A 20192-nucleotide genomic window follows, 5' to 3' on the forward strand; every position below is an offset into this window, starting at 1 on the left:
GATATTTGGAGATATTAGAAGATAGTAATTTATTTGATATCCTGTGTAACTGCAGTAATAGTCAGAAATGCAGAGACATTACCTAGAAAAAGCTTTACATCTACACCATAGAAACAAAGCTTATGTTTTGCACATATATACCCAGGATAAAAACAGAATTTTGGAAAGGAAAGAGCTGTTTCTAGTATTTAAACCTGAAAATAGTCAAATATTTCCCAAATACCTGTAACTACCTTAATACTTTCAAAAGTTGTTGATCGTTGAACACATGAAGAACGTTTTAAGGGAAAATGTTCTTTAACATGTTAATAATTTCCCTATTATCAATATATTAAACACCGTATCACCACACAAATACAATTAACCATTTGAGTGTGGAGAGCTATTTTTATACCGATACATACAAACACCAACTGTCCTTTGAAAATGCCAACCTCTCACCTAAGAACACTCACGTTTGGGAGCTGAATGTAATGCAATAATAGAAAGAGAAAGAAAGCAACAGGCCCAATTCACTCCCCAAACAAAAATATAAATATCAAGAACTAGAAGTATTTTAAGCCTAGATATCTGCCAGTAGGGAATGACTCCCTTAGCTTCTATTCTGACAGTAATCAATGTCTCAGTATCCCATTTCCTGTGTTTTGACTAAGTAGTTTTGATTGCAAGAGTAGCAAAGTTCTTAAGGAGTGCTTGGGTCAGTATATAAGGAAGCTTACCTACTCATTCAGACTACTCATGTCTTTCACATTAGATGGCTGTCTACATTTTTTGCTGAATCACAGCCATTAATAATACTTCTTTCTTCTGATAAATAGGAAATTACTCCCAAAAAGCATTTTTCTTTTAATGTCTAAAAATTTCATTTTGCTTCTGAAATTTTTTATATTTTTAAGTTACATGAAACATAATTAAACAGATGTAATTAGTAATATATTTATATTATAATTTATATTTTATAATTATAATATATAGTCATACTGTAATATAATATCATCGAACACTGGTATTAATACACTTTAATTTTATGATTATATAAATTAAATAAACATGGTGTCGCATACAGCTATTAACTAGTGGAATTAATGCTAATTATAGCTTTTGGTTCATAAACATGTCAAAAAATCAAACAAATTTCAAAAAAACAAAAACAAAACCACACACCACACAAAAACCCCAACACAAAAAAAAAAAAAAAAAAAAAAACCAACACCAAACAAACAACACAGAGACAAGGGTACAGATCTTGCTCTAATAAAGAAGAAGAAAAACCCAAACCATTTTGTAATGGGAGAGGACACTTAGAAATGCTGCTGTGTGCACAATCAGAACACTTACCATGTCAATTTTTTTGTCTGAATCTTAAGGGGTTCTCTGTGTATTTACCTTGTCTTTGATTTTGTCAGCTCTGGTGTCCAAAAGCTGAACTTTGCTTTGCTCCTGGTTATATTTGCGACCTCCTGCTCCTGAGGTTATAGCTTTCACTTGGCCTGCAGATGTTGCAATGCTAGTGGAGAGTACAGATGTGCTGATACCAGATCCTGCAGTGGTACTGTTCCCATTCAGTGATCCATTTATACCTTCAGATGACAGATTTACAAAGTGACACTTAAAAAAATCTGAAGTAGCACATACTTTTCTTTGAGATATTCCAGTCACATTAACCTAGCTTCCATAAACACATAACAAGATACTAGACTACTTACAGGTTACTCCCAACGTATACTAAAAATTTGCCATCCAAGAGTCACTTTGATTTGCTCACAGAGTTAGTTTAACTAAAACATGCAGAGCACCCATGATTTAAAGAACGAACACATGTAACACTCTAAGGAGGGGAAAAAAGGAAAAAAAATAATCTGAAATTGTCCATTTTTAAGACCAAACTATCCTTGAATCTAGTCAGGGGCAGAAAAAGATGATTTTGAAGAAAGGCAACACAAAAAATATACATTCCCGTAAATATCTTACAGAATAATTAATTTACAATTTTGAAGTATCAATCGGCTTCAAAGAAAACCACATGAAGCCCAAAGTATTTTATAAGTTTTGCAAAGAGTAAAATGGCGGGGGGGGGGGGGGGGGGGGGGAAGAGTTGTGGGAATGCTATTTGAAATCTGTCAAGACAACTGTTGTTTTCTAAGAAAATACCCCTAACCACACAAATGTGCTACTATGCAATCCCAGGACTATTGTCAGATTGATTCTGAAACACACATCAGGTCCTAAAACCTACCAAAACTATTTTTTAAAAAAAAAGCTTTGTTTGTACATCATAAAACCACAGAACAGAATATCTTGAGTTGAAAGAGATCCAGAAGGACCAAGTCCAGCTCCTGACTCCACACAGAACAACTTAAAAGTTAAACCACAGATCCAAGAGCACTGACTGTCCAAATGCTTCTTGAACACAGACAGGCTTGGGGCCATAACGACTTCCCTGGCAAGCTTGCTCACCCTGGTGAACAACGTTTTCCTAACATCCAATGTGAACTTCCCCTGATGCAGCTTCAAGCCACCCCCTCACATCCTGTTACTGGACACCAGAGAAGAGACCAGCACCTCCCTCTCTGCTCCCCTCGTGAGGAAGCCATAGACAACGATGAGGTCACCCCTCAGCCCCCTCTCTAAACTGAACAAACCTAGTATCAAACAAACTTATCCTGCATCTTCAAAAGGCGTGTAATACCACTACATAAAATAACGGTTTGCAACGCAAGAAAATGTTCTAATGTCATTGGGCTATTTTCATTGAGATCCTGTAGCCACAGCCATCCCTCCTTCCATGCCCCCCCAACAAACAACTACCTGACACCTACTTCTTATATGCAGAGGAACAGTATTCACTACAGAAGTACAAGGCCTCCTACACCAAACCACAAATTTTAAAAGAAAACATCTCCCTTCTACTCAGTCCCAGACAAACTATCTAAGGAAAAAGAGGCAGAGGGGAAATATTAGCAGAAAGAGTATTTTGTTATTGAAAGCCCATACTTGGATGTCTCATGCTTAGCTAACAGAATCAATTTTTATAGAACTGCTTAGGAACGGCAAGAACAACGAGAAGTAAAGCTCAAATTCCACATCTTTCTGCAGGTGCAGAAGTTCAAAATGATTATTCCCTCTCTAACTTCAGCCATTACCTTTTTCTGTACTGCTCCGACTACTTTTTCCTGTAGCTCTTGAGTGGAATGAAGCAGAATCGTGATTCTGTGCAGGAGGTGCAAACAATGGTGGAATTCCCAAAAGTGGGGGGAAAAAAGCTGCCCCGGGACGAGAGTGTGTGTCCGCCGTTCGCCACCATTCTACACCGCAAAGGAAATAAAAGCAAACTTCAGTTGTTCTAATAATACATTTAAATATTTCTGTAAGCATGTTGCTGTGCATAATCTAGAGCAGATTTACTGAATCTGGGAGTAAGAAGAAAGCCCAACACTTGGGAAATTCTTAAATGACATCGATTTCCTGCAGCAACTCTAGTCTGAAGTCATTAAAGCCATTCTGGTAAAGATGTCAATGCAGTTTTATTTAAACACATTCTGAAAATAAATACTTAATAGAAAGCTATGTGACAGTGATCACCTCAAAACGAAACTGGTAGTCTTATAAACAGGATCAATATCCGCAGGTTACTCTTGAACATTCACTATTACCCCAGCAGTCTTCCTGTATCAGAACTATAAAAAAGCACAATGGCTTTAAGTCACCTCTGCAATCTCAGTCTTGGAATACTCCAAGGCCTCCACCACAAAAACACAACTGAAGCAGTTCCCCATGAGATGACCTATTTAATATAGGAATCTCTAGCTACTCCATAGTAACTCTATACCCACTCTAAGAGGCTTCTACCCTGGAGTTTGACACCGGATCATAAAAAAGCAGTCTATATTTTTCTGTAACATCCCTATTAAAATGTTTGTTTCACAACCAGAAACAGGGCTACTCTGTGCTGCTTGTTACATAAATTCAAGCAGTTGGGCATTTTAAGAAACAATCTAATACTTTTTAGGGGGGGTTGTTGCTGTTTTGAACTTTCATCTTAAATGGTTATTGATTTTTGTTTTCCAGGAAAATTAACTCAAATGAGTTGATACAGTCCCTACAACTTTTGATTTTTAAAGTTCTTTACTCTAGCAGCAACTATTCAGAACATTTATGCAACCCTTATGTAATCCTTTTCTGCAGATTCTTGAAACTCTGCAAGACCAAACTGATTATACATTTTTTTCATAAGGCACTGCTAAGCCTGAACAGCCACTTAAGAGCCAAATATCCAGTGCACTGCTCTTGTCATACATTTCTGTGCTTAAGCAGGAGCCCAGAAACAGCGTGTAGCTTGGCATAGAGGAATTCCATAAAAGTGTCAGGGTCTTCTTTTATGATAGCTGGTGCAGTAGCTACAACATCATTTTGTAACACACTTACTAGTCAACAACTGAAAAAACAAACAAACAAACAAAAAAAACCCCAAAAAAACAAAAAACACCACAAAAAAAGCCCAACTAAAACAAAAAAAACCCAAACCCAAAACACTGCCACAATAACTTTTCAAATCCCTCTGAAGGGAAAGAAACTTTTGAAAGAAGAGCCTATGTTAGAAATTATATACGTGAAAGAAATTGTGTGTGTTTGAAAAAAAAAAAAATGCAGTAATATTTTTTCAGGAAAGAAAAATCTCCTCCAAACTTCTCTTAAAGCTAACCCTCCACACTCATCACAATCAAAACAGAAATGGTATCACATTACAAGATGCAGAAGAATCAGAAACATAACACACAAATGCCATTGTGACAAGGGCTAGAAACATAGGTTTGGTCTACATAAAACCTAACAAGCAAGTTCATATAAAATAATTCAAGCTGTGGAACAGATGGTTATCTCCTGGCCAGGTCCTATACTGGCCATACAACTCTGTGAAGGTGTTTAAAGGGTAGCAATGGTAAGTGTTTTGGTACAGTTGACTCATACAAAAACGCTGTTAAAACACAGTGCTTTTTTTATGCTTAAAACACCAAATTTGTGAGTACACTTTCCAGTCTTACACTGAAAACTTGTTTATGTAACACTAAGCACTAGAAATACACTGGAAGGCATAATCTACACAAGTAACAGGACGAACTAGGTGGTAAGCAAGTCTCTTCTGACTTCTGTGACTGCTTTTCCTCTCCTTCAAAATTATTTCTTTAGGGTTTAAGTGCAATTATGGGTTTTTTTGAACCCTGAAACATAGATTGAGTTGTGGCGTACATCCAGGACACACATAGTTTTGCCTAATAACCCCGTGAACAGCTGAGAAAGAGCAAAATCTGTGGTTTGGCCCACTGGCATGCTTCATTTCTTAAAATAAAAATATCAAGTTTTGTATATTACAAGGACAAGAACTCTGCCTTAAGTATGAGCTTCTGCTGTTTTACACACATGCATTACTAGTGGGATTAAAAGAATTAAACCATAGAGTTGAGCAGGATTTAGTCTAATGCATTTTAAGACAGCTATTTCATATTGCTATAAAAAACATACAGAAGGTAAAGAAAGTAAGAAATTGCTACGTAAGTATAAGGATGTTACATGTGGTAATTAAGACTCTTAGTGAATACATAAATGAAGTTTGAACAATACTAATAAACAAATTTTAACCTGCCAGCATCACCAGACACTGAAATCATAAGAACATATATCACAGTGATTTAAAAATGTTATAAATGAAAGATTCTCATTGCTAAAAAGACACAAAATATGGCTAGAACACCAGCAATGAAAACAGAAGACTGAACACCCTAGAGCAACAATTCCAAAACTTTCATCATGGTATGAAAAGCAGGCTGTAATCGATCTGCAAAAACTTCCCACTATTCTATTATCTTAAATTTGGAATTTGAGCATAGTGATACATAGTAGTTTTCTATGTATTCTGAGTGGTCCCACAAAGTTACAGAATCATTGCCTTGGAATATACTAACCCAAGAAACCTAAAAACAATGGTCACTAGGCAATATATATAAAATAGTACATGTGCAGACAAATTGCTGCTGAATTAAGGACAAAGATGCTGTTCAAAGGCTTAAGCAAGATTATAACAACTACATACAGACAGACTGCCTAAGATAACTTAAAATTATTTACTATATTATCAAGCCCTATGGAAAATACTGACCTTCAGTGAGACAGCAAAACCAAAATTTTAAGATTTGTCTAAGGTCAGATGCAGAGTTCTTTCATTCCTACTTGTCCTGGTTTCAGCCACGACACTATGTTAGCAAAAATAAAGTTTTCTCAATAAAGAGAGTTTCTCTTACAAAATGGAACAAAGTCAATGGAAGATATGAACAACTACCATCCCTTATAGCAAAGCTTAAAACAAGTACTGGTTAACTCTGCTGTGCTAACACACATTAGATGACTGTTACAACTGAAAGAATCTTTTTGTAAAATAAAAAAAAAAAAATAACTGAATGAGAACATTACAAATTAATCAGTATTCACTGCTTTTTGAAATTTTACCCCTCCTACTTCACCTCTACATGCATTTCTTTCAGATGCTTTTGCTTTGTATAGGTATATATATAGTATCTCATTATCCTCCCAGTAAAAAAAGTTCTGCTTTTACTCCTCTGGCATTAATAACTAAACCAAAATTCTGTCATTTGTATCAAACAAAATTTTAAAAATACTAAAAGATCTCTTTGCAATATTTGCTGCAGGTTTTTACCAGTACCTAAAACTCTACAGGTGGCAGAATCCCACAACCATAAATTCTACCAGGGGCAGGGATGGGGACGGACACGCAGGGCCTGGCCAGCCAAGAAAAGGGGAGGTCTCTTCAAGATACTCACTTCCTGGCAGGAATAGCTTTTCTTCAATCTACAGAAAAAGTGAATTAAGAAGAATCCTGACTTACTGCATACTTTGGAGAATGCATTACAGTATTTAATCTACTTTAGAAAGCTTTGCTCTCAGATATAAGATTTACAGAGACTGGAAAGATGAAAAACACTGGCTGAGTAGCTTACACCTTACGGTGGAAGTCAGATGCACTGGTGGAAGTCAGATGCATCATTTCATCTGTATTCATCTCTCTTGTGCAATATGTTGATTTTAAAGGATGGGAGACTACTGATTTTACAACATGCCACCAAAAATAAACCCCTTTACTTATGAATAAAATCAAGGGAGAAACAAGATCATGCTGACCAATTCTATTACAGACAAATTATATGTCTGTATAGTACCAAGTACTGAGGGGAAAAGGAGAAAGAAAGAAAAGGAAAAAAAAAAAAATCACTGAGCTCGCAAGAAGTTGTCAAATGAAATTTCCTTTTCCAAGTTTGGACAGAAATTTCACTGTTAAGTCTAAAAGACAAAAAGTACATTTATAAAGGAAAACAAGTCCACCTTATTACTGGCCGAGTACTTTCAATTATTGTGTTTATGCAATCAACACACCATGTAATGAAGAGGGATGTTACCTTGTGATGGAAAGAATAAAAGAGATCAAGCACTCCTTTGTTTCTTAGAAGACTACTATGAAAACACTGTTCCTGAGAAACTCAGCCAATATACTTATTTGTTCTCATCAAAATCATCCTGGACTTAAATCAAGCCTATAGTCTGAAGTAATTTACAAAGTCTGCCTAGTTCGAGGACAGTTAACCCTCTTCTTCAGTTTAATATTCCTCGCAACAGCATTTACCTGGAAAAGGTGCTAGCTGGGGATGTGCCGCTAAGTCTGTGGGTGTACCAAGTGCTCCCAAGCCACCAAACTCTGAATACCCTGCGCTGCCTGCATGCGGACCAAAGACTGGGTAGCTGACCATTGGGAAGGCACTCGACAAAGTGAGTAAGTTACACAGCTGATCCCCAGCTGTTCTGAACGTATGCCCTGAGCGGAAGAAACAACACTTGAAATTGCACTATCCAAACAGAAGTAGTGAAGTCCAACCTCAAGCTTAAAAAAAATTAATAAAAAGGTTTTCCATTGTAAAAGCTATCATTAATTTTTACATATAGAATCTTCTTCCAGTATTGGCATTGTATTTCTGTGACACAGAAAATATCTGAAAACATGAGCAACTCTAACAAAAGGCTTGTAAGCAAAAATGTAAAAATGTATTCTATTTGCCATGGCAACTTCTGCTAGCAGTGGAAAACAGTCTGTTCCTTTAACATACTGGGATCAGAAACAGAAAAATATGCTTTTATAAGCAAGACTGTTAGATGTATCTATCCTTAACACACACAAAATATCCCATTTCAGAGATGAACAGGGGCCTACAAAACACACAATGCACAAACTTAATAACGAAATGCAGAAAATAACAAAGATATCTTGGACACGTTTTGTAAATTTTAAAATACAACTCAAAAACCCCAATAACTTCAGTCATTTTTGAGATCTAAAACGAAACATCTATAAGCTAGTTTTTAAAAAAAATTTATAGAAACTTCCATTGATCGTGATCAAATTGTCCATTCATAGGCACTTCTACATTCAGTCCTCACTGGTATCAAAAGTACAAAATTGTTTCTAGGGAAGCCATTAGCTTTGCCTTGGAGAAGTTGTGAAACTGCTATTATATTGCTTAAACAGTGTATTTCATCTTTTTAGCTATGGTCCTAGATGAATTACATTGAATTAAACATGGCTCAATTTCTGAAGGTGATAAAAAAAAAAAATCCATTTTAAATGCCAGATATACATTAGTCCTAAAACATTTTCCACAGCAGTTAGTTCTAATCTCACGCTACATTTTCAAAGCCCACAACTTCATTTAAAACTCCTAGAATACTAATTTCCAGTCCCATGATCAAACAACAGGAAGCGTTACAGTGCTTTGTCTGTCTTCTGTCAACAGTCACATCAAGTGACTTCACCAGTCAAGCTTGGATGTTACAGCTGTTTGTAGCCTACATCTTGGTAAGAATCTTCTCCTTTTCTTGACCGTCTTAGAGCTTTGCCTTAAAGCCAATTTGTATTTTTTTTTCCTTCAAAAAACTGCTTTACAATAGGATATCTTTCACATAGCTGGACTTCAACAACAGCATCCAAAAAGCAAAGGCACTACTGTGAAAGACATTTTTTTAAAACAACTCTCATGATTCCTCTTTTTTTTTCTTTTTAAATTGACAGGGTTACCTAATCCAAAAAAACAACAGTCTACAGAAAAGGTCTTCAATCTGTGGCTTTAACAAAGAGAAGAAAGAAAAAACAGTCTGGTGTCTCCAAACCTAGCAGTCTGTGGTAGGCATTTCCCTTAGAAAAGATTCAGGAGTACACAAATCTAAAATAATGTAAACCTGTGGAATGAGACACTGAGAAACTTTTTTTGACACTCTACATTAAGACTTCTCCGTACTCGTCTGAGTTTTAGTGTTTTGGTTTTTTTTTTTTTTCTCAGTAGATTTATTTGAAGTGGAACGGATTATCCTGACACAATGTGCAGTCCCAGTCCTTGGAGGTTTCCAAAACCAGACCAGGTAACAGCCTGGGCAACATGGTCTGACCCTGTAAATGGCTTCTACTCTTCAGACTAGAGGCCTCCTGAAGTCCCATCCAACCTGAGCTTTCCTAGATCCTACAAATTTACATGCACTTCTCAGTGTAAACTCAAGATGATATCCCAATGATATTTTTATTTTGCAGCCATATTTCAGAAATACACATTACTCAATTCCAATCCAACTATTTTAATTACTCTTTTTGAAGAATCCAGTTCTTTACCTCAGTTTCATACCATTTCATCATCATCTTATAAACTGTAATCTGTGGTAACTTCTTCAGAGTCAGGAACTGGTTTCCTTTGCTTTTTACATCTGTACAACAGGGCAAACTTTTTCTTTGCATATACAGGTGATGAAAGGAGTAAAAATCAATACTACCACAAGCACCTCCACACATGTGTAATAACAAATTATTTGCAACTAGTTGCATTTAGCAGCTTACACGTCATATGAAAATTTACACACAGTTATGACAGGCAAATATACCTAAAAATAGAGAAAATATTTAGTAGTAAACAAAAACATTTATTTTAACTAGGTATTTCTGCTTCCAATTTACATTTTTAATTTACAGAAGTCTTGCCAGTGTTCCGTACCTCTCTAAAACCTTATAATTTACATAGACTTTTTTTATTTAAATTTGTTACTGTTGACAGGTATAAGCATAAAGGCCATTTTAAGCTTCTTTCTTGTAATTTATTAGTGTCCAGAACAATATTCTGACCTGACTTTTGACACTAGAATAGCTATAACACAATTATGCATTTCCCATCATGACTGCATACAGTGGACATACTGAAAACTCTCATAACCATCATGTATCTAACTGCCATGGTTTCTAGCCAAATCAGTCCATAACTGTAAGTTGACTTAAGGATAGAACCAGCCACACTCTATCATGATCTTTGAAAGGTCATGCAGGTTAGGGGAGGTCTCCAACAACTGGAGAAAGGCCAATGTTGCATCCATCTTCAAAAAAGACCAAAAGGACAATCAAAGGAACTACAAAATGGTCAGACTTATGCTAGTCCCCTGGAAAATAATGCAGCAAACCCTCTATATGAACCATGTAGGAACACATTCCTGGGCACATGCAGAATGCCTTCTGTGATAAAATTACTGGGTTTACGGACAAGAGGAGAACAGTTCTTGTCATTAACCTCCAATTAAGCATGGCATTCGATACTGTCTCCCACAAATATTCCTTAATCCAAATTAGGACATTATGGTCTGGATGGGGTGACAACTAGATGGGTAAGACAACAGTGGGATGCTCACAGGATAATGGTTAATGGGCCCTACTCTACTTGGATGCCTGTGACAAGTGGAGTACTGCAGGGTTTTATCCTGGGATCTGTTTTGTTTAACATCTTTACCAATGACCCAGAGTAGGAAACAAAGTGCTTTCTCACAAAGTTTGTGGAAGACATCAAACTGGGGCAACTCCAGTCAACCCTCTTGAGGAAAAGGCTGGTATCCAGGGGGTCCTAGACAGGCTGGAGGAATGGATTGGCAGGAACTTTATGAAACTCAACAAGAACAAAAGCAAAGTCCTGCACATGGGAAGGAATGACCCCTTGGAACAATACAGGCTGGAGACTGACTGGCTCGGGAGCAGCTCTGCAGAAAAGACTCTAGGGGTTTCAGCAGACACCAAGCCATACATTAGCCAGCAGTGTGCCTTGGCAGCAAAGGTCAGCAGCAGGCTGGACTATATGAGCAGAAGGACAGCCAGTAGACCAGGGGAAGTAAATATCCCTCTTATCTACATCTACAGATACGCAGAGACCCAAGGTAGTTTTGAATAAACAAGTAGCAACTGCCAGAAGCGCTTTAGCTGTGGAAGCTGAAGCTCCAGAAGGCTAATTTACTGTAATTTTCAGCAGATTAACCTATGGAATCACCAGCACAGTGATATTTGCTTGTTACAGCCTAGCCGGCTTGACCTTCTCTTTGATGTACTTTATTGAACTACAAAGACTTACTCTATACATGTTGGAGGGAATCACATTCACGTATGTAAAAAGTCTCTCATTGCAAGGAGTGTGTCACCTGAACAATTTGCCCCTTTGCCCTAGCAGAAAAATAGCATCATTTGAGTTTTTAGTAAACACATTTCTTGAAGAGAGGCAGACAATAACACCCCTCTACTCACTAGGTGCTATTTGTTGGAGGTGGGAAGTGGACAGAATTATCTTGCTGCTAGGTGACAAATGACAGTAGAGGTGGCCTACAGTGAGTATGTTCCACGATTTGTCTTGTACAGGGTGGCCATAACACGTTTGTTGAACAGATTATTTCAGTAAATTTTACTCTGTTCTTCAGATCTCCTGCCAGAAGCACTGAAATTCTTACGTGCAGCAATGAAAATGCCAACCAGTCCAGTCACAGTGCTTATTTAAAACTTTCCAGAGCAGGTACTGACCCAATTCAACACCCTCTAGCAACTGTTTTTTACTGCACAGTCTCATGACGAAACAAATGCATTACAGAAAGCCTGTTCCACCTACAAGCACTGTCTTCAGTCATGCCACTGTGATAAAACTTAAACATTTCAGAAGGTAAACGATGAGTACATCGCATCATTATCAGAAAAATCAGACGGGGGTGATTAAAAGTTGATTAGTTTTTTCTTATTAGAAAGCCATTATCACATTGTCAGGCTTTCACCTTAAAAATTAATAAACCAAAATTTTATGGCTTCAGCCCTCTGCAAAACCAGAATGTATGAATTAACAGAAGATGCTAGATATTCTTTACCTCTCTGAGAAAATCATCAGAACAAGCAACACATATCGAACAACTCTATCTGTAGAAATGAACTGAAAAAAAGGTGATGCAAACCAGCAAAAGAACCACTAGAAATCCTAGAGGAAAGCCTAATCAAGCAACAGTTAAGCTCTATTGTGCCACCTTCATAGTTCTTGTTGGAGAAATGTCCATTGTTTTTTTAAAAAAAAAAAAAAAAAAATCACCAGGGGATTAGCTGCACAAAACTGCAAGATGATTGCAAGTTTGCACTTTATGAATGCAATTTTAACATCTTCCATCATTTAATTTTTATGTACACTGCAGTATTATTTCTTTAGTTTGCTTTCACAATAAACCTGCTCTGACCAAGTTAACTGAAAAGCTCTAGAAACAACAAATGCTTTAGAACAAAAGTTTCTTCCCTTTCTTCTGGTCTCATCTGTTCTTTGATAGAAAAGCACCATTCAAACACTCAACAGCTGTTACCTTCGTATTTACAGCTTCCACTATGGTGAGACCATTCATTGTATCATCTATCACTCAGAAATAACTAGGAAAAGGCAGGTTTGGCAATAGTTTATTTCATCTGAAGTCTAGTATCATCGCTATGGAATACAAGACTTCTACAGAGGGCTTCTCTATTTGCTGACTCTTGCATAGACCGTTTAAAATGCATAATTTAAGTTAAAACATCCTTTGAGCCTGTTAAGTTCATCAACTTTCTTCATCACACACACACAAAAAAAAAAAAAAAAAGAGTAGATGACTTTATACTATAGTACACATTATTACAGCCTTTTAGAAAAATACATCGTGCACTACCTAAGCCATTATCTAATGTGTCCAGAAAAGAGAAGCCGTCAATTTTTAAACATGCATTTGGAAACATGGCAGAAATGAAACATAAAGGAAACATGGGAGCAAAATCTTGTAACAATAAACTGAACTGTAATGACATTTTTCTTCTGATTTGATGAAAACATTAACCATCTGTCTAGTAATTAATTCCAGTATTTCCTTAATTTTCCTATTTTAGTGTTTGCTCTTCAAGTTACTAACTTACTGTAGACACACTCTGCATAGCAAGATTTCATATTAAACTGCACTCTTTTAACATTCTTGACTTACTTCAAATAGGTTAAATATTTTTGAGCACAGCTTTTTAAATTCTACTAACCACTACACAGATAAATGACTGAAAGCATTACTCCAAAGGGCAACATACATTTCAACAATGCTTGGTCTCTTAGTAACAAGGAATGATAACTGTGAATGCCTTTGTTAATATTAATGAACTTCACGGTGCAATATAAGGTTTTCCGAACAGCTAAAAAGGAATAAATACTTAAATACTGCCTTAAAATACAAAGCATCAATGCACCAACCAGCAGAAATACAAAAATAACATGATATTTCTAACAATGCTAAGGGCATTCCAACTTACATGGCAAGTCTAGAGAACTGCTTAGGATGACACAAATTACTCTCTATTTTCCTCCTTTCTGTCTTGTTCTTTAATCATAACAGTGCTAGCAAAGCTTGCCTTCTACATGCCTCCCAACACCAGTAAGTCTTCCAAACTGCTTGTATGCATGATTCCAAACTATTTGTATGCGTGATTTCACGGTACTGGTGAATGTCCCTCAATGTAAAAAAGCTGGAAAGCATGGAAAAGGCTGGATATGGTTTATATATACATAAGTAACAATTGTCCACTCTTACCATTCGTTTAAAAAAATAAAAACCCTCATCTGAATAGAGAAATGTCAAAAATATCTGTTAATTTAAACTAAAAACAAAGCACTGGCTATCTCATTAAAGTACTTTAAAAAAAACACACCCGAAAATTAGCATTCTGAATATGCTCTCACAGAAGCAAGTACACAGGTAACAAATATGAATGCAATTGCAAGGACTCCATCTTTAACTTTCCTTCATAAATCATAGGTTAAAAAAAGCTAGTCTTGGACTAATTTTCTTTAAAAAGGAAAGTTTCAAAAGGGATTGACAAAACTGCACTCTACCAAGAAAGCTGATACATAATTTAGGCACAAACACTGCAGATGATTAACTTTGAGGAGTAAGAATACAAGGAACATACCCAGAGCACTGATCTACTTAGCCATATTTTAAAAAGTATCAATCACATGGCAACTCTTAATGATGCTTGCTTTAATATGAAAACTACTAGGTGCTTGATCTGGCTTTAAATGAAATTACGTAGGTGCTCAAATACAATGGTTTCCCTTAATCTCTAACATCCAAAAAGCAATGCACTGAATTTGTTTTTCTTTCAATGTTGTTTCTACTAAGTCAGTTTCTTACAAATAAAGGTAAAATTCCATGTCCAAAAATTGTTCACTCATCTGTGTAGTCCTTATAGGCAAATATTAGAGGACACAGAATTTTTAAAAAATAGGGGTTTGTGTAGTTTTTTCCTACATCTGGCATATTATTCTCACAGTCTTGCCCCTAAAAAACAGAGTTTGGCCAAGTGCCTGGACCGCACTGCACTGTGCAGTCCAAACACTGAGAAAGAAATCAGCTTCTGGCCCATTAAGGTAATAACATGAAGTAGGAAGTCTAAATGAAGCTGGTATTATGTTTAAAGAATTATTGCTATTAATGAAATTAGAAACTTTGAGAATGCTTCTTAATGATACGTATATAAAACACTAAAATAAAGATGTACTGACCATCTTAACATTGATTTCCAAAAATTGAGAACTTGTGATGTAGATTGTATAACACTATAGGTACTCTGTTAGTATCACAGCTGACAACTGCACTCTGTCATTCACATCCTTGTACTTAATCTAGGTATCCACATTGTTTTAACTGTTACCATCACATTCTCCCTCAACATTTGAAATTGTTGTACATTCCACAAACTGTAAATCACTACTTTATTTTTACATATCCATTTCAATTTTGCTGTTGTCACTTTGCATTCAGAATCCTGGAAATCTCCAGAAGTCAATAAATACCCACAAGCCTCAGATTAATATTTTGACAAAACCAAACACTATAAAAAACACTTATCACAAAAGACAGGTTTTTGTACAGTTTTACATTTTAGGCACTAAATCTGATCTTTCTCAACATTTATTTCAGGATTCACAATGTCGCATTTATATAAAGACTGAGACACATAAAAATAGCTGGTCTTAAAAAAAAAAACCAACAAAAAACCAAACAACTTTGTTACCGTAGATCTGAAAATAAAGTGGAAAATTACAGACATTTCCAATTAAAACAATCCTGTGACTTTGTGCATTTATGTCCACAAGTTTAAAATTCTTCTGGGTCTCATTTAAGGAGAAATAGTGGACTCCAAAAAGACTGAAGATTTTTGCTTTGATAGAAGCAGCTTCTGGTTCAGAAAAAAGTTGCATTTGTTTTTTCTGTTTGTTTGGGGTTTTAATTTTCCTTTTATAAAAAGTTAATGAACTTCCTTTTTTTGAAAACTAAAAATAAAGAACCTTTCAGGTCTGATAATATTGAAACTGTAAGACTCGATTGTTCAGCTTTGAACAGTTTCACACACTGGTATTATTGCCCCTCATAAAGACAAAACACTGAACTGTGACATCATTTACTCATGTGAGGAAAGGCTGTTGATTTATATTCTTCCAAAGTTGCTAACAATCGCATGAGGATGAATTTAAACTTCTTTCCAGAGTCAATTTTCTTTTCCAATGCAGGTTCTTATTTTCAGCAATGGGTGAATAATAAGAAAGCAAGTAAAGTTCTCTTTACTTGACTGGAATGCTTCAATTATTCAGGAACTAGTGCTTTATTAACCAATTAAACTAACAGTATGTGAAATACTCCATAATGGTTTCACACAGGTGCTTTGTCTATTTGACCTGGGAATATGCCAAAATAATTCATCTGTAGTGTAATCTCCCTGGCAAAGCATAAAGACTCCCAGTCCCAACTCACCATGTATTGTGGGGACCTGACAGGGTATCCAGTCAAGTTCACTGCGAAGACTACTTAATAGACTATTGATTGCTACACAGATAATAAATAGATGAACTGGAATTAAAAAAAGCCTCTCTAATCAAATGCATAGATTAAGATGCCTTCACCTTCTCTTAGTAAGAATAATTGTTCATTCTTAAACAATTATTAGATGCTAGAGAAATACATTTTTAAATGTGAAGATAATTTAATTATCTGATTGAGATTGACAGACATTGTCACTTTTTTTTTTTCCTAAATATCACAGAAGTGAATAGCATCTCATTTAGGAATAGGCTAGGATACTAGTCTATCTTGACTACATAGGATCTTGTAAATTCAAGAACGTTTTGACTCAATGAAATTGCCATTCCAGCCATAGGTCATTCATGGGAAAACAGCCTTTGGCTGGTTCACAGCATAAACATTTCTGTGAAATTTCTCTAAGACAGTGTATACCTTTTCAGAGTGGATGCAACAGCAACCCTAGTGTACTGTGCCAGGTAGAGAAATGGACATACTCATAAATAAAACTGATGGGACAGAACTGATATTAAACTACATTCCAGCTTGTTTTTAGGAATACAAAGTGTCCTTGAGAAAATATATACATTCTTAAAAATCAGATGCAGCCAGGCAAAGGATCTGACCATTAAATAAAAACTAAATGGAAACAACCCATGAATACTAGGAATTACTATCAGTCTTTTTGACTATTAGCTATCAGAAATGAAACTTTTTTTTTTAAATAAAGGTTGAGAATAGATTTTTTAAAACCTTGAAGAAAAGGACTATCTGGATTTTCTAATGAAGAAGAAACTGTCAGTTCAGTATCTTTATTACATTATTCATCTGCTTTAGTCTTACTGTATCTTGATAGACCAAATATGTATCCTATATATACACACAATGTTACAAGCAATACAAAATCACATGCTGTAGTATCTATAAAGCAAAGGCAGAAAGGAGAGGTAAATGAGTCACATAAATCCTCAGTTTGGGACCGAACATTTATAGCCATATGTAAATGAAGTCCTACTACATTCTGGGAATCACCACAGAGAACCATTTCAAATGGCATGGGCTAATGAACATAGACATAAGAGTCTTTTGGAGTTGAATTTGTAGTGGGGTACTGAAAATAAAACATGTTGTTATTTGTTCCAGACCAGTTTTAGTTAAGAACTCCTCTGGATGGTTTTAGAGTAATTAAAATAAATAGCTAAGACATAATTCTAGGTACACAGACATTCTGGTTTGTTTTTTTCATCCCAAGGAAGCTGCAAATAAACAAATACAGGCTGTAATAGGGCACTCAGAATCTACTGGTTCTATAGGTATGAGAGCATAAGAGTTTTTCAGTTTGGAGAGTACACGTTTGCTCACTCTTCTGCAAGAACCAAGTTTGTTCTGAGAGTAGCAGATTACCATGACTTTAAGCTGAAAAACTTCCTATTTACTGTATATCTTATAGGAATCAGTAGTACTCAGGCTAGCAAAAAGAATGTATATCATCTGTTCTCTAAAGTGAAGAAAGAAACAGCAGGGAAGAGATATTTACCATTTCTTGTTCTGTTGATGACATATACATCATCCAGTTGAAATACAAGTTTCATCCACAAAAATGAGATTTCTGCATGGAGAAATCTTCCTTACAAGTTTCTGATTCAAGCCAAGATGTTTCACGCTAGTCAGGACTATCTAAGACTATGACACTTTGAAATTCACCTTTTCAATCTCAAGTTCCATTAGAAGAAATGAAGAAACTATTCCTCTAGATATAAAAATACAGTAGGGGTTGGGCTTGAATGCTGAGAACATGATGTATAGTCAAGAAGTAATTAGATCTTAATCTGAAAGTGGCACAGGCAGCTTTGCAAACTGAAAGTTTCTTTTACATTTGAAAGAGACAATTTTAAATTCATTTAATTTCTTCAATAAACAAGTACTATGTAAAATGTATTGACATGATACTACTGTTGTTTAGCAAAAAAAAAAAACCCAAACATTTTTCTTTAACGCATCTGCACAACCTTATTCAATTTGACTTGTAATAATTACCCATGTTGGCAAACACTGAAATCACATTGCAATATATAATTGAGTCATTTTTACCGCATGTGTTGATTGTGGAACTCAGTGGTGCAGCTCCAGTAGAAAGGCCACCTTTCGATACTGCTGAAGCTACAGACAGTGTAGAAGACGCTGGAGTCAAAGCAGCTGCAGTAGAGGAGACCGATGGTGAGGTTAACCGCTCTCCAGACTCCATATCTGTAAGATAGAGGCCTTCACATGAGAGGTACATCACATGAACAGCACTCACGTCATCAGGGGAATCCAGCACAACTGCAGCAGTAAGGGAATTAGGCAGTGCCATCGAGAGCTATGTCACATATCAACTTGAATGCCAACAGCCTCGCCTGGGACCACCACCCACACCATCCACTCAGGAGGTCCATTTTGGCTCAGGCTGGCACCTCCAGCCCTTGCCCAAGTCAGGTCACCGCTCTCCAGCCTGGCCTGTGCCCACGTCTCCGGGTGAGATCCCATGTCTCATGCTACAGCTTCCCTCCAGGCCTGCATCAGCTCCTATCTTCTGCTACTCCTGATCAGACTACCCAATGGACCCTGGGCCTGAGAGATTCTTTAGTTTTGTCTGGACCCTGTCTGGACCAGCACAGTGTTCAGACCCTGAGGGACTGTGCCAGGGTCAGGAAAAGCACTACCGGAGTCATCCTCACCCGCCAGCTTGTCCCTCCTTGCAGAGCACCCCTGCTCTTGCTGCTCCCGGACAGACCCCAGCTTTAAAGGACTTGTAATACATGCTAAGAAGTCCACATTTAGTCTCTTAATTTAGGGAAAGACACAGCAATTATGGTGAGATAGTATGAGTATAACAACTCCTGTAAGTTGCTAGCTTGTTTTTTCCCTGGTGAGCTTTTCATATAAAATAAGGCATTTTTATTTGTGCCATGAATTGCCTACATCCAAATTTACCAGACTGACTTCACTGAACAAGCATGTGTATTTTAAGAAAAACAGACAGTAAAATTATTATTAAAAAATATGACTTGTTGAGAAATAGTTTTCTCAAATACTTCAAAATTACAGCCAAGCAAATGATGCCTAAGCATACTGGTAGCAGAGTCAGAGGACTATCTGACTCCATCTGCCAGAACTGCAGTTGACGGCGAGTCAGGATCAGAGTATAAATAAGGTGGGGAAGAAATCATTTCAGAGTCCCTTTATTATTACAAAAGCAAGACAACTAAGTACAGTTAACTCCTAACAGGGAACTCCTCAGAAACCGGTTCCTGTCCTGGACTCTCCTTCAGCTAGAGAGGCAACACCCTTTCTCAGGCCTATCACTGGAAACCGGAGGAGGCCAAGTACTAAGTGTAAAACAATTGCTGTAAAATCTCACTCCCTGTCTTTGTAAAACAGAACGTCAAGTACACAGGAGACACACACTCTTCCAAATTCCATTTTAATCAATTTACAAAACTGATGTGTTAAACAGGACTTCTGATCCAAAGTTATGTTGAACAGTGACTTCCCAAATATTCATTTGGAAAGCCAGCATAAAGGCTGTTATCTGCTTCTCCGGAAAGATGCAGTATCCTTGTGTGTTGGTTTTGCATGGCAAGGTTTTGGTAGCAGGGGGGGTTACAGGGGTGGCTTCTGTGAGAAGCTGCTGGAAGCTTCCCCTGTGTTCGAGAGAGCCCATACCAGCCGGCTCCAAGACGGACCCGCCCCCGGCCAAGGCCGAGCCCATCAGCGACAGTGGTAACGCCTCTGTGATAACATTTTTAAGAAGGGAAAAAAGTTGGGACAGGGAGAAACAGCCGCCGGAGTAAGGAGTGAGAACATGTAAGAGAAACAACCCTGCAGACCCCAGGTCAGTGCAGAAGGAGGGGGAGGAGGTGCTCCAGGTGCCAGAGCGAAGATTCCCCTACAGCCCGTGGGGAAGACCACAG

General features: G+C 36.9%; 1 protein-coding gene across 22 annotated transcripts in view; it reads right to left on the minus strand.

The window, feature by feature from the left end:
- Positions 1–20192, minus strand: part of BAZ2B (bromodomain adjacent to zinc finger domain 2B) — a 285742-nt gene that overhangs the window by 69581 nt on the left and 195969 nt on the right. For 21 of the 22 annotated variants that reach the window (XM_049809512.1, XM_049809491.1, XM_049809455.1 and 18 more), the window contains 3 exons: positions 18331–18486; positions 3144–3305; positions 1387–1580 (listed from right to left, as the gene is read on the minus strand). In XM_049809512.1, the coding sequence (XP_049665469.1) occupies positions 1387–1580; positions 3144–3305; positions 18331–18484 (510 nt within the window). In that variant the 5' untranslated portion in view covers positions 18485–18486. The remainder of the gene's footprint in view (positions 1–1386; positions 1581–3143; positions 3306–18330; positions 18487–20192) is intronic. The other variant, XM_049809582.1, reaches the window with a different exon arrangement.

This window comes from Accipiter gentilis, chromosome 1 (genome assembly GCF_929443795.1).
Source record: "Accipiter gentilis chromosome 1, bAccGen1.1, whole genome shotgun sequence".
Taxonomy (NCBI): domain Eukaryota; kingdom Metazoa; phylum Chordata; class Aves; order Accipitriformes; family Accipitridae; genus Astur; species Astur gentilis.